Here is an 18,318-nt window from a genome sequence, read left to right on the forward strand (position 1 = left end):
GATGTGGAATTTGAGGTAATTGGTATTTGAATTTTCAGAAAGGCTGTAGTCAGGAGCGGTCAGGAAGAAAGTATCGCGAGCTCTTATCAAGTCTCTCTATAGAGCTGTATATAATATGATGTACTATTCAAATCTACAGGAAAACGAAAATTTGGACCATGACAATATCTGATTTTCGCAGTCGTTCTATGCAACTAAACGTTGGGCTTTTACTTGCATGATATTGGGTGCGTACACTGGTCCACATTTTTGACGCCTGCGATCAAGATTGGTTCGCCGTGGCCTCGGTGTTGGAGAGCGTGGCTTCCGAGAGAGTACGCATGGAGCCTGGAGTGAATGAATTGTTTCTGAGAAATGACAGTGCAGGCTGCTGCCATAATGCCGCTCTTCTCACTAGCGCCGCCGTTCTTATCGCACGTCAGGGGCTTGTGTTGAAGGACTAAAGCTTCAGTGAGGCAAACAGTGGCAAGGACGGTGTGCGACCGAAAGATCGCACTACTCAAGGCGCATGTTGAGAGATATATCAACGAAGGTAAGATCACCACATTGATGCGCCACGCTAACAAATTCGATATCGTCTGTCCGTGGTTACAATTATGAATAAAACTGCAATGGAGTCTAAAAATCGAAATTAAAGCAACAGTGGCCACACGTAGAACATTGCGCCTTGTAGTATATAGCCCATGCCCGAAGATCCAGCATGCTTCGCGTACCTCCCCTAAAGGTCACGGCACCTGAAGCCTCAAACATGTACTTACTCATGCTTGTGGATATTGTTTTGCAGGTCATGATGTTACTACTGCAGCGCAGTTGAAGGAGGCTGTTGACTCATGCGGGGAGGTTTAAGGCTGCTGGGCTGCTGTATACGACCTCGACTAAGCAAAGCAAATGTTAACACCCGTAAAGTGGGCGGCATAAGTCAGCTAAATAATTTCCAGTACGAGCGTGGTAGTATCAAGGTGTGGCGGGCATTTGGTGTGAGAGTAGGATCTTGGAAAAAGGCCCTTCCGCGCACCAAACACCGCAAAAGGCGCGTTGAAAAAGCCAGTTCCTCGGTCGAGAAATCCACCATCAGCGAAAGATGTGGGAGAACGTAACTGCGAAGAAACTGCAAGTGCCTTGTTTTCATGTCCTGAGGAAGGGTGTACAAAAGTCTACCGCTCTAAAAGCTTCCTTGTCAGCTATCTCGACTTCGGCAAGCACCAGTACAATCTCCACCGGGAGACGCAGTACGATCACATCAAACGGCAGTGGGCGGCGAAATGCTCCTCTCTAAAGTAAAATACCAGAGACCCACAAGACATCCAGTAATTCTACCGCCAACAGCTCCAACAGTATGCCTCGTGGCTGGGCCCTCAAGGCAAGGAAGTGCAGCAGGTTCCGGAACAGGTGAAGAACTTCCTTGTCGCGCTATTTCTTGTTGGTGAAGCGACTGGGCGCAAGGTGACCCCGCCTGATGCTTCAAGACGAATACGCACACTGTGTCGAGAGGGTACTAACCAACGCTTGTTCGACAAACAGGAGTGGCTCACAGCTCAGCAGATTGCAAACTATTTTTCTAGACTGGCGACTTTAAGGAAAACCGGAAAATTGACGCAGGCCAGCGACATAAACGTTGGTGACCAAGATCTAGAGCTACTGGAAAGAGAGATTCGGCGGTATAATCTCTGGGAGAGGGTGAAACATCAGCTAACTCTGTGAACGCGCTTTAACCACAGAATCGAGAACCCTCGCGGGTTTTCTGGGAGGGGGTATCTTTAGTCTGGTCCTTCATCTCATATGCCTTTTTGTGTAGAGGTCCCTCTCTTTTCATTAAAAAGCCTGCGGAATGGTAAGACTGGATTGGAGGTGACATCATGGAGAGGCGTACAGATAGCGGACCAGAATATAGCGTTTTTGTTCCAGACTTTTGGAGACGGTTTGGGATGAACCAGATGTAAATAAATAGATATAATGTCTCCCACCCCAAAAAAACAATCAAATCAAATCAGCACAGAGACCCCAGGGGGGAGAGGGGGCAATCGTCTGATAATAATACCCTGATACCCTAGGCTCCCTGTGGTTCTATTAATGTCAAAAAGTACAGATGATACAGATCGTTTTCGATGTGTAAAGACCCCCTGTAAAGCATTTGATCTTATTTATTCAAACGACTGATCATCCAAAAAAGTGACCAGTGTGACTCTTGAAGAATCTCTGAGCAGTTTGCAGCCGCCGTTATTATTCTAAAATGTTGCACACGGTTGGGTGTATAAAGTCAGCGACCGGCCGTAGTTTCCCACGTACAGCAGGCTTGGCAACTGTACTTTTATTAGCACTCCAAATTGGATTTATTTCATCAGGTACGTTTTATAACCCGTGTATTCAAATGTAATATGAGCCCAGAATGTTTTCACCAGAATCAGTAGCATGTTTTATCAGATGTCAACAGATCACGGTCATAGTCCCCATTTGTCATTCGCACGTCATCGTGGGCGAAATACCGATACAAAATATCTGTTTCGCATGGCTACAAGTACGTAACTTCACACAGATGTTATCACCTCTATATACTCCGAAGAAAAAGTCCAATGGTCCAAAGGTCCGATGGTCCGGTCTATATTTTGCCCCATGCCCTCTGCACGTGATGCTAGCCTATCAGCCATCAAATTTTGGTCGGAGCTTGTCACTTGCTGATGTGATGATGAAACGTCCAAAGATCATAAAAAGTATTCGACAAACATATCCTTCTATTTTTGCATGGCACTATACTGAGTCTTATGGGGGGTAGATTCTGCGGCTGCAAGCGAGTGCTTTCGAGAGGTAGACATCGAAGAAAAGATAAGAATTTTTAAAAGAATCGGAGACCATGGTCAAAAATAACAGCATAGAATGAAATATGGACTGGACCATTGGATCCTAAGACTTGGACCATTTTGGACCAGTTTTTGGACCAATTTTTTGACCAATTTTTAGACCATTTTTTCGGGGGGAGGTAGACCATCAGGGAGGAGTGAGATACAGCCCCTCGATTCTCAGGGAGGGGTGAGAGGCTGACTAGTTTCTCATTCGCATCATATTGAAATAACATTGTCATCTAGTAGTTCGTCTTCAACCCCTCACTTAGTAACAACAGTTTGCCTCCCACCCCTCCTCGAATACTTACGATTTGCTTCCTCCCCATGAAGTGTTCCAAAAAGGGGTCCAAAAATTGATTCAAGAAAGGTCCAAAAAATATCCCAAGAAATTGTCGAAAAATTGGTCCAAAAATTGATCTCAAAAAGAGTCCGGAAACCTTTCCAAAGAAAAAGTCCAATGGTCCGGTCTATATTTTACCCCATGCCCTCTGCACGTGATGCTAACCTATCAGCTATCAAATTTCGCTTGAAGCTTGTCACTTGCTAATGTGATGATGAAACGTCTAAAGATCATATAAAGTATTCGACAAAGATATCCTTCTATTTTTGCATGGCACTATACTGAGTCTTGTGGGGGGTAGATTCTGCGGCTGCAAGCGAGTGCCTTCGAGAGGTAGACATTGCATATAACTACGAATTTCAAGGAAAGAGAAGTCAATCATACAATAGCTGCAAAAAGTGGAAATTTCTCATTTACAATCTTCATCCGTAAGGAGAATATCAAGGCTATCTCGTCGAAAAAACTGGTAAGATATTTGAACCTTCCTCTTATCAAATAGACGATAGAATGGAATATCACTGATTATAGCCTTGAGTATATGTTCGCCTGCGAAGGACGAAGCGATCAACGGAGTGTTGATCGTGGACCTGTGTCGCATATGACGTTCAAATGTTTACGTACGTTCAACAGCTGTCGCCGAGGTAGAGGTTGCCGTATAGTCAGGCAAAAAAATAGCCATCAACCCTAAAAACTATTCAACGCAGAGCGTTATCATAAACTTAACGGTTTGCTTAGGGTCCCCTTCGGGGAAATTGAGGCCTTTATTCTTTGTCAAAACCTGAGTGAACTTTATATTAATTACTTTCTAGAATAGTGTTTCCGCGCCTCAAAAGAGTATTTCTAGCTTAGATCGTCGAGAAAAGCGGTGATGTATTTAGAAGCGTGTGATAGTTCTCATTGATAATTTTGGTCCTTTAAAGAATTGGGCTGGTTTATTAGTCAAATAATATGCAAATCTCGACCTCGGTTGAACAGTAGAGACCTAGCAATGCGTCGCGGTTATATCCTTTATATTCGAGGGCACCTGAACGAAAAGCAATACATTATATTCTTGAAAAGATAGAGGGGCCGCAGCCAGGATAAAACATCTTGTAAAATTTAAAAAACGATCTCTGGCTAAAACTTTAAAAATACGAGCTTTCGGCTGTTTGCGCTACAGCCTTCAACGGGTAAAATGATAAAAAGGTAAGAAATACTAGGTGTGAAGTACAAAGTAGGAAATTAAAAATGCTAATAACTAAGAATGTTTGTTAAAAATACTAGGTGTGAAGTATAAAGTAGGAAATTAAAAATGCTAATAACTAAGAATGTTTGTTAAAAAGAATGTTGTATTGTCCGGGCAAAGGACAGGAATTGTTGTCCGCATTGGGAGTTAACTTGGAATGCCACGCTTCTAGTGTTTTTCTTGTTCTAAAACTGCCTTTGTCAATAATAGATGCATTATCAAAGTCTATTGCGTGAGTATTGGCCCAGACGTGATTGGAAATTCTTGAGCCTTTTGCCGCGGTTTTCACATTTCTGAGGTGTTCTTTCTTTCTTGTGTTGAAGGCTCTGCCAGTCTCACCAATATAACACCATGAACAGTCACCACAAGGAATTTTATAAACAACATTTGTTTGAGATTCCAATAATGGTCGAAATTTTGGGGCCGGGAACTGTTGTTGGAGGGTGATAAGTGGTTTGTTCACCACTGTGATGTCGTGTTTTTTATCACTTATCACCCTCCAACAACAGTTCCCGGCCCCAAAATTTCGACCATTATTGGAATCTCAAACAAATGTTGTTTATAAAATTCCTTGTGGTGACTGTTCATGGTGTTATATTGGTGAGACTGGCAGAGCCTTCAACACAAGAAAGAAAGAACACCTCAGAAATGTGAAAACCGCGGCAAAAGGCTCAAGAATTTCCAATCACGTCTGGGCCAATACTCACGCAATAGACTTTGATAATGCATCTATTATTGACAAAGGCAGTTTTAGAACAAGAAAAACACTAGAAGCGTGGCATTCCAAGTTAACTCCCAATGCGGACAACAATTCCTGTCCTTTGCCCGGACAATACAACATTCTTTTTAACAAACATTCTTAGTTATTAGCATTTTTAATTTCCTACTTTATACTTCACACCTAGTATTTTTAACAAACATTCTTAGTTATTAGCATTTTTAATTTCCTACTTTGTACTTCACACCTAGTATTTCTTACCTTTTTATCATTTTACCCGTTGAAGGCTGTAGCGCAAACAGCCGAAAGCTCGTATTTTTAAAGTTTTAGCCAGAGATCGTTTTTTAAATTTTACAACATTATATTCTGTTTCTAAAGTGTTGTAAGTGTGATACAAAATATCTTATCATATTTTTCTGAAGATCTATGCGACGCCTGTGTTAAATAAATTCAGCAGACTTTCTTTCCATATAACTAGAAACAAAACAGCGGATGACTCTTGCCTCTGTATTTGATAATTTGTTTGCGTACGACTGGTTTTATTCTTGTTCTTTCGCGTCTTGCGTTACTTGCTTTACGAGATGAAGGCATAAATCAAGATCCGGAGACGAGACTGATAAGCCTAACTCTGGAACAAACCCGCCACAATGACTTGTGCAATACTTTGCATGGCCAGAAGCCATTAAGAATATAGTGCTGTCTGACTAAATTAACAAGGCTGTGCTCTAGTGGCCCCCGGTCGCCCCAGGCGACTAACATTTGGTCCCACCCAGCCGGGCACTCGTACTCGGCCCCTTGTGCAGCATTCGCCTGTGGTAAATCTGGCGATTGGTTGCTACATTTTCATTTGGTTAATTTGTATGCGTTACTAGCAGAAAAATATTCCTTTGCGCGACTTGTAGTCGAATTGTTTACGTTCGAAGTTATTGTCACGTTTCATTCCACATGATTTCAAACTAACCTAAACTACAATAATTATTGAAACAATAATTCCTTTCACTTCACGCGTGATAAACCGCACGGATATTTCAAAAAATATGCCTTAAACACCGCGATTTTCCTTGAAATAATCAATGCCTGATTTACTTCAGCGTTTCGATGGATATGGAAAGTGTAGCGCGTCTATCTTTATTTCGGACCAAGATTCTCTCTATATGCAAGTTTCCGGCTAGCCCGCTTTGTTTGCAGGTGTTTATCCATCGCTGTGATAAGAGACTTGCAATTACTTTATGAATATTTGGCGAGAACTGAGCTTATAACCATTTCATAATTAGACTTGTTTATTTTGGTGTTTTCGAATGAAAGTCCTGAACGGTTTTAAAATATCCAAAGAAGCATAATTGCCATTTTGAAAAATAACACAAGTTCACTGCCTAAAACAGCAACACACTCCGTCACACGGTGTGAAAGTTTTAATTTTCAGAGAAAGATTTAAAATGTAGCTTTTCCACAATCCCACAGCTTTCCTGCAAGTGTAAGAAAGAAATAAAAACGTTTCACTTTCAAAGCGCCACGATTTATTACAGATTACCTTTCCCGATGGTTCTCATGGCCAGACTAGTAACTTTATTTTTAACTGTACCGGAAAATATCCAGTCAAATTTTCGTCGACTTTCCGAAAATTTCAACTTTCTACATATAGTCAGTTGCAATATGTACGGCTTTTTCATTTTGCCTCTCACTCCTTTTATGAAAAATGGATGAACAAGGAAATTTTTAGGGAAAATTTCTTAATGCGGGAGGTATTTTATTACGGTCATTTGGCGCGAAACTTGGATGGGTTTCCGATGTCATCATATGGGAATTCGCACCTTTTGCTTTAAATAAAATTGGCGTACTTCACAGATAACTTAAGCTGTAGAGCGGCGATCTTAAAGATTGCTAACTCTGTGAAAAAATATTAAGGAGATGGATCAAGATCTTCATGAGCTGTATGAGATCCTTGACTGTTCTATGATAATTTGTCATCATACCTTTGATAAAGTGTTCCATTAACTGGGGGTAAAACTTGTTTGTGCCAAAAAGGAGCCAGAAGTAATCTGACAGTGTATTATATATGGTTAACGTCAAAACCAAAAGTTAAACACTTTCTAAACGGCTTAAATTATTGAGATTTATGGTTTAATTAAATATTAACTGATTAAAAAATGAAATAAACTAATTATAAATTATTAATTGCTTGGTTAATCAATATATTAATTAATTACTTTTGGGTGACCAACTTGGAGGACTGGGAACCCTAGCTGGAATGGTTGGAAGCCCAAAGGGCTCCCTGAAAATTTTCTTATATCAGAGCCTTGAATTAGCCTACTCTTAAGTATGTTCTCTCCAGTACGCCACAGATAAATAAATATTGAAAGGTTGAGTTAAACCCTCTACCAGAGGCGTTCTTTGGAAGTTATTGTTCACGATATGTAAATAGTTGATGTATTATTTTTCCCAGCCAAGATCTCATTGCTATACCATGTTAGATGTAGGGAATAGCCTCACTTTATTATTTTGACATATTCCTAACCATTTTTTGTCGGATGGCACCAAGAGTCGGTAAGTTCTTTCAGTCTAGATCTAAGTCTGCGAAACAATTGGAAAACATCGACCACAGACCTTATAAAAGCACACCAGGAAAAAGTTTTTTATAAATTTGCCATGGTATGCATGAGTAGAGTTTTCATTCCTTGTAGGGTTTCATTGAGATGTGTTTAACAAAACCCCAATTTTATGCAAGTGTCTCCAGGTTTACAAAGAAGCCCACCAGCTGAGGGCACGAGGGTCGTTAGCAAGGGGTACACAAACACTACAAAAGATTTTGAATTCACAGTACGAATTTTGGCTTTGAGCTAAATATCAGCATATGTTTAATATGTTATTATAATAAAGTTCGGATATAATGCATGCTGTCACTGGTTGAAAGAGCGTCCTCTATGAGAGTATAGAGCATAAAGCTGAGCTGAAGCTGTCATGCCATCTTGGCTATGACTATGTTCGACCTTTTCCGGGACTTTTCTCTACCTTTTTTTCGTTAATTGAAAGGGAAATTTCAAAACAAGCGATCCGGCAAGTAGCAACGGAACAACCAAGGAAAGGTTTATAAACATGCCAGGCGCCGTAATTGATGTTATTATAATGTGAGCAGAGACAAAAATCCTTATAGAGAAAACGAAATGGACAGTCCCAGTTTTGAAGGTTTTCACGCTCATTCAGATTGCAATCTTACGAATGGTAATAAAAATCAAACACAGCTAACACTTGTATAGTATATAAAGTTCGAGTTCAACAACAAAACAACAAGGCAGGAATGAAAGAAAACATAGCCAAAGTGGCATGACTGTTATAATCCATACTAATCATGACAGTGTCAGAATGAGGTCCAACGTGGCTAGCTCGGAGATCGCCTGCGAAGCAAGCCTCAGAAATTACATCGACCGTCCTTCAAGTAAACAACTAAGAGCTTGCTCTGATGTCCTTTCTTATGCGCTGAGTGGTGAAGGCCACATCAGTCACTGCAACCGAGTTTTACGGCTCTGTCATCCCGAGCAATCTTCATGTTTCTGTGAAGTCGGCTGTCGTTCATTCGTAAAACTCGCCTTGAGGAGGTTGTTTACTATTTGTCATGTGAAAAAACTTGCGTGTCTTTGTGAGCCACAATTCGGCTGGATTTCACAGAACATTTCACCTCCACATTCTGTCTTAGAGACTAAAAAACTTCAGGCAAACTACTTAAGTTTGTGAACAATTGCCGCAGAATGTGAACTTTGATGGTTTTTGAACTTTGATGGTTTGACATTTTTGACAGCTTTAGTCTTGTACAGCCAATCAGTTTATTTGAACTATTATAACAACAATTCTGATTGGCTTGTTGCAGCGTGCTTTATGAGAGTATAAAGCATGCTGACGACATTTTTGTTCGCTTTGGAATTAAAATTTGTTCTGAAAATTGGAAGTAATGCGCAGGGAATTTAGTTGATCCTTTATTATAAAACAAATAGAGAAGCCTTGACTATGCTCTGTTCTGTTGTAAAGCACTTTGGAAGCGGTTAGAGCACTCAAGAAGTGGGAAGAAAAACGAGACGTAGTCTCGTGTTTCTCCCTACACTTCTTTCGTGCTCCAACCGCTTCCTGCGTGCTTTTAAACAGAACAGAGCACAGTCAAGGCTTCTTCATTTGTTAAATAAAAAATTGTTCAGTGGAATGCTTTTTTTGTGCAGCAGGACCAAACTGAAGCAACTATCATAAGTTATAGAATTTTTAAGACAAAAGTTGAAATATAGGATCATCCATTAAGATTTTACTTCAGTGTCGCTGTCTCCATTCCAGTAACTAGCAAATTTTATTTTTAATTTGTTGATATTCTTTACAGTTCAGCACTGGTCGCTGTGGTATAGATATCGACTTACCAGAGTCACCATGAATGTAAGTATTAGTACCAGAATGAAATGATCAACATGCTGAAGACTTTCGATGACAGTCGCATAAGTCATATTCTTTTTACTTCTCTTTATGTCGAATAGCGTCTGCAAAAGCAAACTGCCAGCAAAGCTATACCACTGTGCATTCCTAACAACATGAAGTATGATAACAAGACAGGCAGGCTGGTTAAAACTGGAGAGGTGCGCCGTAACTTGTACATTGTTGATGAAGCAGTAGCACAGTTGAAAAAAATCAAAGGTATGCTACATTTATAACACTTCAATTTATTCCTTAACACTTTTAACAACTAGCCACTCTTAACAGCACCCCCCCCCCCCACCAACCCTAACCCTAATTTTCTCATTTGTATCTCTTCCCCGTCACTCCATAGAAGTCTGCATTGATAGCGACATCCTCCTGTTCTTACCCACTTCCTCTTCAAATACTTAATATTCCTTAATGTTTCTTTGATAGTCATTTCTTTTCTCCGTATTTAATGCTTTAGTTGTTGCTGCTGTTGGTGTATTTGTTCTTCTTATTTTTCTTGTTCTTTTTCTTGTTCTTCTTGTTCTTGTTCCTGTTACTGTTGCTTTTGTTGTTGTTGTTGTTCTTTTTCTTCTTCTTTTTTTTCTTCTTCTCTTCCTTCTTCTTTATCACTTCTTCTCCTCCCCCTTCTTCTTCCACCTCTTCTCTTCCTTTCTCTTCAGTTTCTTCTTCTTGTGTTTCTTCATCTACTTCTACTTCTTCTTCTTCTTCTACTCCTTTTTTTTCTCATTGTTTTTGCAAAAAGCACAGAAAACGACTTTTCACTTTTTTCCCTTGGCAGAACCCATTAGTGTTGTGTCAATAGTTGGCCCATGCCGGGATGGCAAATCCTTCATTTTAAGCAAAGCATTTGACCAGCCAGATGTTTTTCCAGTGGGACATACGATGGATCCCGAGACCATGGGGATCTGGATTTGGATTTTACCAAATATAGTTAAGGTAAAAGAGTTAGTAATAGAATAATACATATCAGTTTCTTATCTATTTTCATCAAATTCAATAAATAATAAATATAATCAGGTGAATAAAGGTATAAGTGAAAACTTACGCACAAAGAACTATTCTAGGAAATTTTTAACACTCATGGCGTGCAATTTACCTGTGGCTCTGAATTCAGAAACGCGATCTGTAGCATCTCGATGATTTACCCCTTTTTGAGAAATTATTTTATTTCTCACTTCGTATTTTAGTCTCTCAGTGGTGGCTGGTAACAATATGGAAGAAATCTTCATTTTTCCGCTGGCAAATTACGGTAGCAACTAGACAGAGAGGGCGAAGTTGATACTTTCAGGTCTTGATATGACCCTTTTTACTGCCTTGCAAACGTGTGACGTAACACATCACGTGACCTGCATCAGAACTTTATCAAAATGTCCGTCAATTTAGCATCACAAAAATTTGTAGAAAATTTTGTTTTGCACAATACACCGTTTATTTGCATTTTTAGGATTCCTTAACCGGAGGAGAATGTATTGGGACAGCGAAAAAAGGGGAAAATTTGCCGTCAGTTACCCTTTAATGATCGCATTGCGAAAATTCCCTAAAAGCCGTAACGACTTTTAATTGATTTTCTTTCTATTTATTTAAGGATTGCAGTGGTCGTGACCTAAGAGTTGTGTTATTGGATTCAGAGGGAACTGATAGCACAGATACTGAGGGACAACATGATAATCAAATCTTCATTTTGACAGTTTTACTGGCTTCGGTTTTGATTTACAATTCTAAAGGAGTTCCCAAGAGGAATAACCTCGATCAATTGAAGTATCCTTTTTGTAACAAAAAAGTGACAATCGCAATTTTAAATATATCTTTCGTTAGTCAGTTCATTGTACTTTTTTGTTACTTATTTTCGCGGGAACTTAATTTCGCGAAAATGAAACGGGCATATTTCGCGGGACTTTCATTTTGCGACTTGGAAAAATATTTCTATAAAGAACTAAATTTTGCGAAATAGTCAAAATACTGATCTGCATTAAAAGACAGTTCGCCTCAGAATTGGTATAACTGATGTTAATTTGCAGTAGCTATAGTTTCAGTGACACTGAAGAAACCACATAATGATAAAAGGAAGCTAAAAAAGTTTAAATTTTTCCTTTGCTATTAAGCAGAGCTATTCAAAAGTACACGACACCGTCTATTTACGCTTACGTATACAGCTGTTCATTTCTAAAAGAGAACCAACTCTTACGCTCGGTATGCCATAGCCGCTACTAAATAAAATTGGAGATTTGTAGACCCGACAGTTCACTTCTTACCATATAAGAAATAATTAACAAGCATATAGAATTAAAAAGTAGGATCAGCTTGCTGTGACGAGTTGCAAGGAGCCAAATAGGATGTGTTATGAGAACTACAGACAAGGAGGGCTCATACGCCGAGAATTAAAAAAAAAACGTGGACAAAATTATACGCAGTAAACTGAGGTTGACCTTTATTGAACAAGTATTTGGCAGGGTAGAGAATTTTTAGTGCTTCATTTTGCTAAACTTCCTTAAGCGGGTTTTTATGTCGCTTTTTCCGACAATCGCGAAGATCGGGAAACTAAGTCCAACGAGAAATAAAAAAAATTTATCTTGACAAGGTATTAGCTACTTAGTAAGACTGTCCACGCAAATTCAGGCCAGATCAGATATCAGAACCGGCTCTCCAGTTAAAAATGAGGACGCCTTCCATCAAACTTTCCCTCATTTTATTTGGCTCCTGAGAGACGTCATGGCTGACATACCACCCAACTTCAAGGACATCAAGGAATACTTCTTGACAAAGGTAAGGGCAACAGAAAGGGAAATTTGGAAGATTAGTCACAAGAGGGATCTCCTCCAAAGGTAAGGCAGATCAAGCCATCAGCGCTATCCCGTCGTCTCCGTTGACGAAGATGGCTAAGGGTCGCAAGAAATTAGAGGCAAACTCAGCTATATCGCCCGTCTGACAAGAAAAGTTTTATTCCGCCACCTTTTGACTTCTCCTGAGATCTAGAGCAAAATAGAGATCAGGAAAAATAGGATTTATTGATTGAGTAATTTTGAATACATTGTATATTTGTGACTTCATTCCCAATTCGAAGCAATGAACCTTTTTTTTTTAAGTAATATGAAGAACAGCATGTTTTTTTCATTGTCATTATTTCAGGTTTTTAAAGCTGAGAAAACTGAGAAAGCTGAAAAAGCTGAGAAAGCTGAGAAAGCCGAGAAAGCCGAGAAAGCCGAGAAAGCCCAGAAAGCCCAGAAAGCCCAGAAAGCCCAGAAAGCCGAGAAGGCCGAGAAGGCTGAGAAAGCTGAGAAAGCCGAGAAAATTGATCAAAACCATCGTATTGCTGAAAGCATTCTGCACTTTTTTGCTGGCTTTGATGCTTTTTGTCTACCAACTCCATCTTACAAGAAAGAGCATATGAAAGACACCAGGAAATATAAGAATGAAATGAATCCTGTCTTCTTCACTGAGGTGAAACGATTCGAAGAATTGCTGAGGTCCATTATGGGTCCTAAGAAGAGCGGCAACGAGGGAGAGTTCGTCACTGGGGAAGGTATTTCAGTTTTACCCAGCCACGTACAAAGTGAAATAATTAACTTGTTTCCTTACGCTCGATGTATCCATTTATCCAAAATTTGTGGTCAATGTAATATCTCACAGTAGCTCAAGGCATGGTTTTACAAAGTTAGTCAATAAAATACGTGTCAGACGTTGTATCCAATTACTTTAAAGCCGCATTTTCTGAACGGATTGTAAAATAAACAGAGAAATGAGCGAAGGTAGATGTTTCACTCTTTTTAAGGATGATATGCCGTATCAGCAAATTCTCACCTAACTGAGCACATTCTAGATTTTTTCTTCGCACATTGCCACGAAATCCTTAGTAAATTATCACATGATTACTTATCACAAAGTTGAGCTGCACAACGAAGTTGAAGGGGCGAATCGCCGCTATCAACGTACATAGTTGCTAAGTGTGCAAATATATCAACCAATGACGAAATTTGCATGCGATTATTGTTAGGGAATTAGAATTCGTGGCCCGAATTAGTTTATTATTTCGTGTTTTCTCTTTCTACTTTTGCTACAACTCATAAAACAGGCCTAGCAACCTTGACAACACTGTATATCGAGGCCATAAATGATCCAAACAACGTACCGAACGTGCAGACAACTTGGGAAAGGCACGTGGAAATAAAGCGCAAGGACGCCAAACGTAAAGCGCTCATGGCTTATGACAAAAAGATGAAGGCAGAACTATCCAAACTTCCCTGTAATGATGAGTTGATCCAGGCGACCCATGAGTCTGCATCACGTGAAATGATGGACGTGTTCAGTAAAGAAACCAATGGCCTTTCTTCTGACCGCGTCAAAATTGATTATGAAGAGTTGATGGTGAGATGGATAACATAGCGTTAAACTCTGCGTGGTTAGCTTGTCTGTTTTTAACAAATGTATTAACTGCTATATTCAATGGTCTATTCTTCATCAATCAATCAATCTATCTATCCATCTATGAAACTATCTATTTATCTATCTATATATGCACCATTTTTTATCTATCTATCTATGTTTATATAGATAACTATCCATCCATCCACTCATCAATCTATCTATTCATCCATTTATCCATCCATCCACCCATCAATCTATTTATTAAGCTTTTTATCTCTCTGTCTATCTATCTATCCATCTATCCATCCATCCATTTATCTATCTGTCTGTGTATCTATCTTTCTATCTATCTATCTATCTATCTATCCATCCATCCATTCATCTATTCATCCTTTCATCCATTCATCCATCCACCCATCAATCTGTTTATTAAGCTATCTATCCATCTATCTATCTATCCATCCATCCATCCATCCATCCATCCATCTATCTATTCATCCATTCATCCATCCATTCATTCATATACCCATCAATCTGTTTATTAAGCTATTTATCTATCATACATCCATCCATTTATCTATTTTTCTATCTATCTATTTATCCATCTATCCATCTATCCATCCATCCATCTATCCATCTATCCATCTAGTTATCTATCTATCCATCCATCCATCCACCTATTCATCCATCTATCCATCCGTCCACTCATCCATCCATCCACCCATCAATCTGTTTATTAACCTATTTATCTATCTTTCTATCTATCTATCTATCTATCCAGCTGTCAATCCATCCATCTGTCCATCTATTCATCTATTCATCCATCCATCCATTCATCCATTCATCTATTTATTTATCTATCATCCATCCATCCATTTATCTATCTATCTATCTATCTACCCATCCATCCATCCATCTATTTATCTATCTATCCATCTATCTATCTATCTATCTATCTATCTATCCATCCATCCACCTATTCATCCATTTATCAATCCATCCACTCATCCATCCATTCACCCATCAATCTGTTTATTAACCTATTTATCTATCTGTCTATCTATCAGATATATATCAATCCATCCATCTATCCATTTATTCATTTATTTATCTATCCATTCATCCATCCATTTATCTTACTATCTATCAATCTATCTAACTATCTATTTATCTATCCATTTATCATATATTCATCGATTTATCTATCCATCCATCTATCCATTCATCCATTCATCTAATTATTTATCTATCTATCAATTTATTTATCTATCCATCTATCCATCTACTCATCTATCCATTTATCCATCTATCTATCTACCCAACTATCAATCCATCTATCTATCTATCTATCTATCTATCTATCTATCTATTCATTTATCTTTACGGGCAGTTAAAGCTGACTACTACCGCATCAGCTTTGCATATACTGGAGTGAGGTACATGCGAGCTTTTAAAACAGTTAAAATTTTAGTAGAACTCTACAGCGTAGTATTGCCTCCTAGTTTCATTCGTAGATGATTAATAGATTCATATTTCTTATACTTTAAAAGCTTTGTCGTTTAAGTGAAGCTTACATCATCTGAAAAAAAACAAAAGGGCAACCCATTTTATAGTTAGTTAGCACGATTATAGAATCTTCCTTTTCGTCTGCAATGTAACTTTATATCTATTCATCTCTCCATATACCTCTCTATCTATCTATCTATTTATCTACCCATATATCTACCGATTTGTGTAGCAGTTAGGCTGTTGGCTAGGCTAATCTAATCTGTGAATGATTTTGGCATCTTTTCTACATGGTGCTAATGCTCTTTGACTCAACAGAAGAAAGGAATTGAAAAGTGCAGGAGATGGAAAACCGAGAACGACAATTTGACCGAACAAAGCTGTGAAAAGCTCGTCAAACGGCTGAAGGAAAAGCATTTAGATCCAGTCCTCGAGCGGGTTCGTGGACCACGAGGAGAAACAGTGTCTTTTATGGAGATTGACAGTGGATGTGCAATTATTGAATTGGAGTACAAGTCTAATGCAGTGGGATCTAAGGAGATCCGTGCTAGTGTGCTAACCAAATTTCATAAGGTAAGCAACAGCACTGTCTCCTATTTAAAACAGCCTCGATGAAAATGGACGTTGTGTTGCGTTATTCCAGTTATATCATATTTGAAAGGTGCTTATTTATCTAATCAATTTCTTATTTTCCATCTGTATATTTTATCTTGATTGATCTATTCATTTGTCGGCAGCAATTTCAAAAAGAGAGGGATCAGTACAAACACCTTCTCAAGAAATTAAAAGATTTCAATGAAAGTCTGCTAAGTATTCGTCTCGAAAACACTAAGCAGGAGGAGGAGATGGAGCGAATCCGGGTAAATACATAACCTTATTGCCTATAGGAACATTTGATCTGCGATAAAAACTAGGGCAAAAGCACGATTCTCACTTATTACAGAAAGAAAGCCTCTTACTTTCTATAAGAATTGGAGGTAACCTCACTCAGTGATCGCTATGAAACTTAAATACGCACTTGTATAAAATAATATCTTTACTTTCATTCAAATGTAGACGGAAAAAGATTACTTGGCGAAGGAGAAGAAAATTCAAGATGATAAGGTAAACACAGTTCAGAAAGTTGAAAAACCTAAAATTTTAGTTTTTTTTATTTATCGTGGGTTTATGATGATCATTTTAGCTTCCAAATTACCCAAATTGGTCCACATATGTGATTTGGTGTCTTTGTGTTTCCTACGGTTGCTCAAGTTGTTATCAAAGAATAATTGAGGAGTTAAAATCATTTTTGGATCAATTGTGATATACAGATTTAGCTTAGCCTTAACGCAGAGCTTTTGTTAGTTTTTTTCTGTTTCAGTCCTTCACTATAATAAAAACTGTGATAAAACTCTTCAGCACTTACTGTTGAGGAGTTTCTTCTTTTGTTAGTTTTTTTCTCTTTCAGTCCTTCACTATAATAAAAACTGTGATAAAACTCTTCAGCACTTACTGTTGAGGAGTTTCTTCAAGGGGATTCAGGGATCAGTCTGGGGAATGGGGAAGGGAATTGACGGGGTCTGGAACAGAGGGATAATGTTCTCATAATTTGCGAAGCGATCACCTCGCATGTTAGTCAGCGGTATTTTCAAGCAGCTGAAGACATTCGTTAGTGTTTTTGATGTTCTGAACAAATTTTCGAAGATAGGGAATGTTCTCTTTTTCAGATTTAATGTATCATAATGTCAGCAGCAGTTGCAATTATATTCTATAGAGCGTGGCTGATAATTTCCGTTTGGGAAAATGAGCCAAAATTGAGAGAAACGACAGTAATAACTTCTAGTTAAGACATCACCGGTCAATTGAGGAGTAATCACGTGAGAACAGCGAGTTAGTAAAACAATACGCCAGAATCGTATGGGGTCTCTCTTATATCTTCTCTTAAAGTTACCAGGTCTGACTGCTTGCTCAACAGTTTTCCTTAACGTTTTAACCTCCTCTGATAAACTCGTGTTTAATTAAACTTATAAAACTTTTTTTACTTTTTCTCTTTTTGCTATTCTTGTTCATAATCTTCCTCTAGCTGGAAATTCCCGGTGTCTCTTTGAGATTTTTTGTGTTATTTTATTTGTTAACCTCTGCTGTAACTGCAAATGATGTAAGTGTTTAAGCCAACTGTCCATGTACTGAAATACGAAATTGGTTTAACACGTTTCTTGCGCTGCGAATGTTTGATTTAAAGGAAGAGAAGCTAAAATATTGTAATTCTACTTAATGACGAAGAGAGAAATTTAGAGATAACACCTGGATTTCATTTGCACATTACAGAAATTAATTTCAAACATCAATCAAATTTCCTCTTTAGTTTAAAAGTTGAGTTGATGTTATGGGCTATTTAAAGAGGTTGAAAAGTTTTGGATAGTATTCTCTTATGTTTGCAAATAAATGAATTTGCTGGAAGGTGGAGTTGTTACAACATGCGGACATGAAACACAGTAATAAGTTTTATTCTGTGATTTATTTAAAGGTTTCAATTGACTATCTTGACTATGTTTGGAATTGATTTCTGTGATGTACAAATGAAATCGATGTATTATCTCAAGTTTGCTACAAATGTCTTGATGGTCGAATCCTAAGTCTCTCTTCGTCATCAATTTTTAATTATGAAATGTAAGTTCTAGTTTATCTCCCTTTGAATCAAGCTTTCGCAGTGTAAGAAACATGGAAAGCAAATTTGGTATTTTCGTAGCTAGAGTTGCTAAGATCATAAACAGTTGGCTTAAAGACACTTGTATTACATGCTGTTACAGCAGAGGTCACGAATAAAATAACAGAAAAAATCTACTTCCAGCGAGAGGACAATCACGAAACAAGAATAGCCAAAAGGGAAAAAGTT

General features: G+C 38.4%; 1 protein-coding gene across 1 annotated transcript; it reads left to right on the forward strand.

Annotated features, from left to right (window-relative positions):
* Nucleotides 1-8,480: 8,480 nt before the first annotated feature.
* LOC149049068 (guanylate-binding protein 2-like) lies at nucleotides 8,481-16,941 on the forward strand. The gene is made up of 11 exons (XM_089199583.1): nucleotides 8,481-8,553; nucleotides 9,478-9,530; nucleotides 9,629-9,785; nucleotides 10,354-10,511; nucleotides 11,161-11,344; nucleotides 12,712-13,095; nucleotides 13,645-13,937; nucleotides 15,762-16,016; nucleotides 16,181-16,303; nucleotides 16,500-16,547; nucleotides 16,891-16,941. The coding sequence occupies exons 1-11, from the start codon at nucleotides 8,481-8,483 to the stop codon at nucleotides 16,939-16,941; spliced, it is 1,779 nt and encodes a 592-aa protein (XP_089055709.1).
* Nucleotides 16,942-18,318: the final 1,377 nt, after the last annotated feature.

Source organism: Pocillopora damicornis, chromosome 3 (genome assembly GCF_964200805.1).
Source record: "Pocillopora damicornis chromosome 3, jaPocDami1.2, whole genome shotgun sequence".
NCBI lineage: Eukaryota > Metazoa > Cnidaria > Anthozoa > Scleractinia > Pocilloporidae > Pocillopora > Pocillopora damicornis.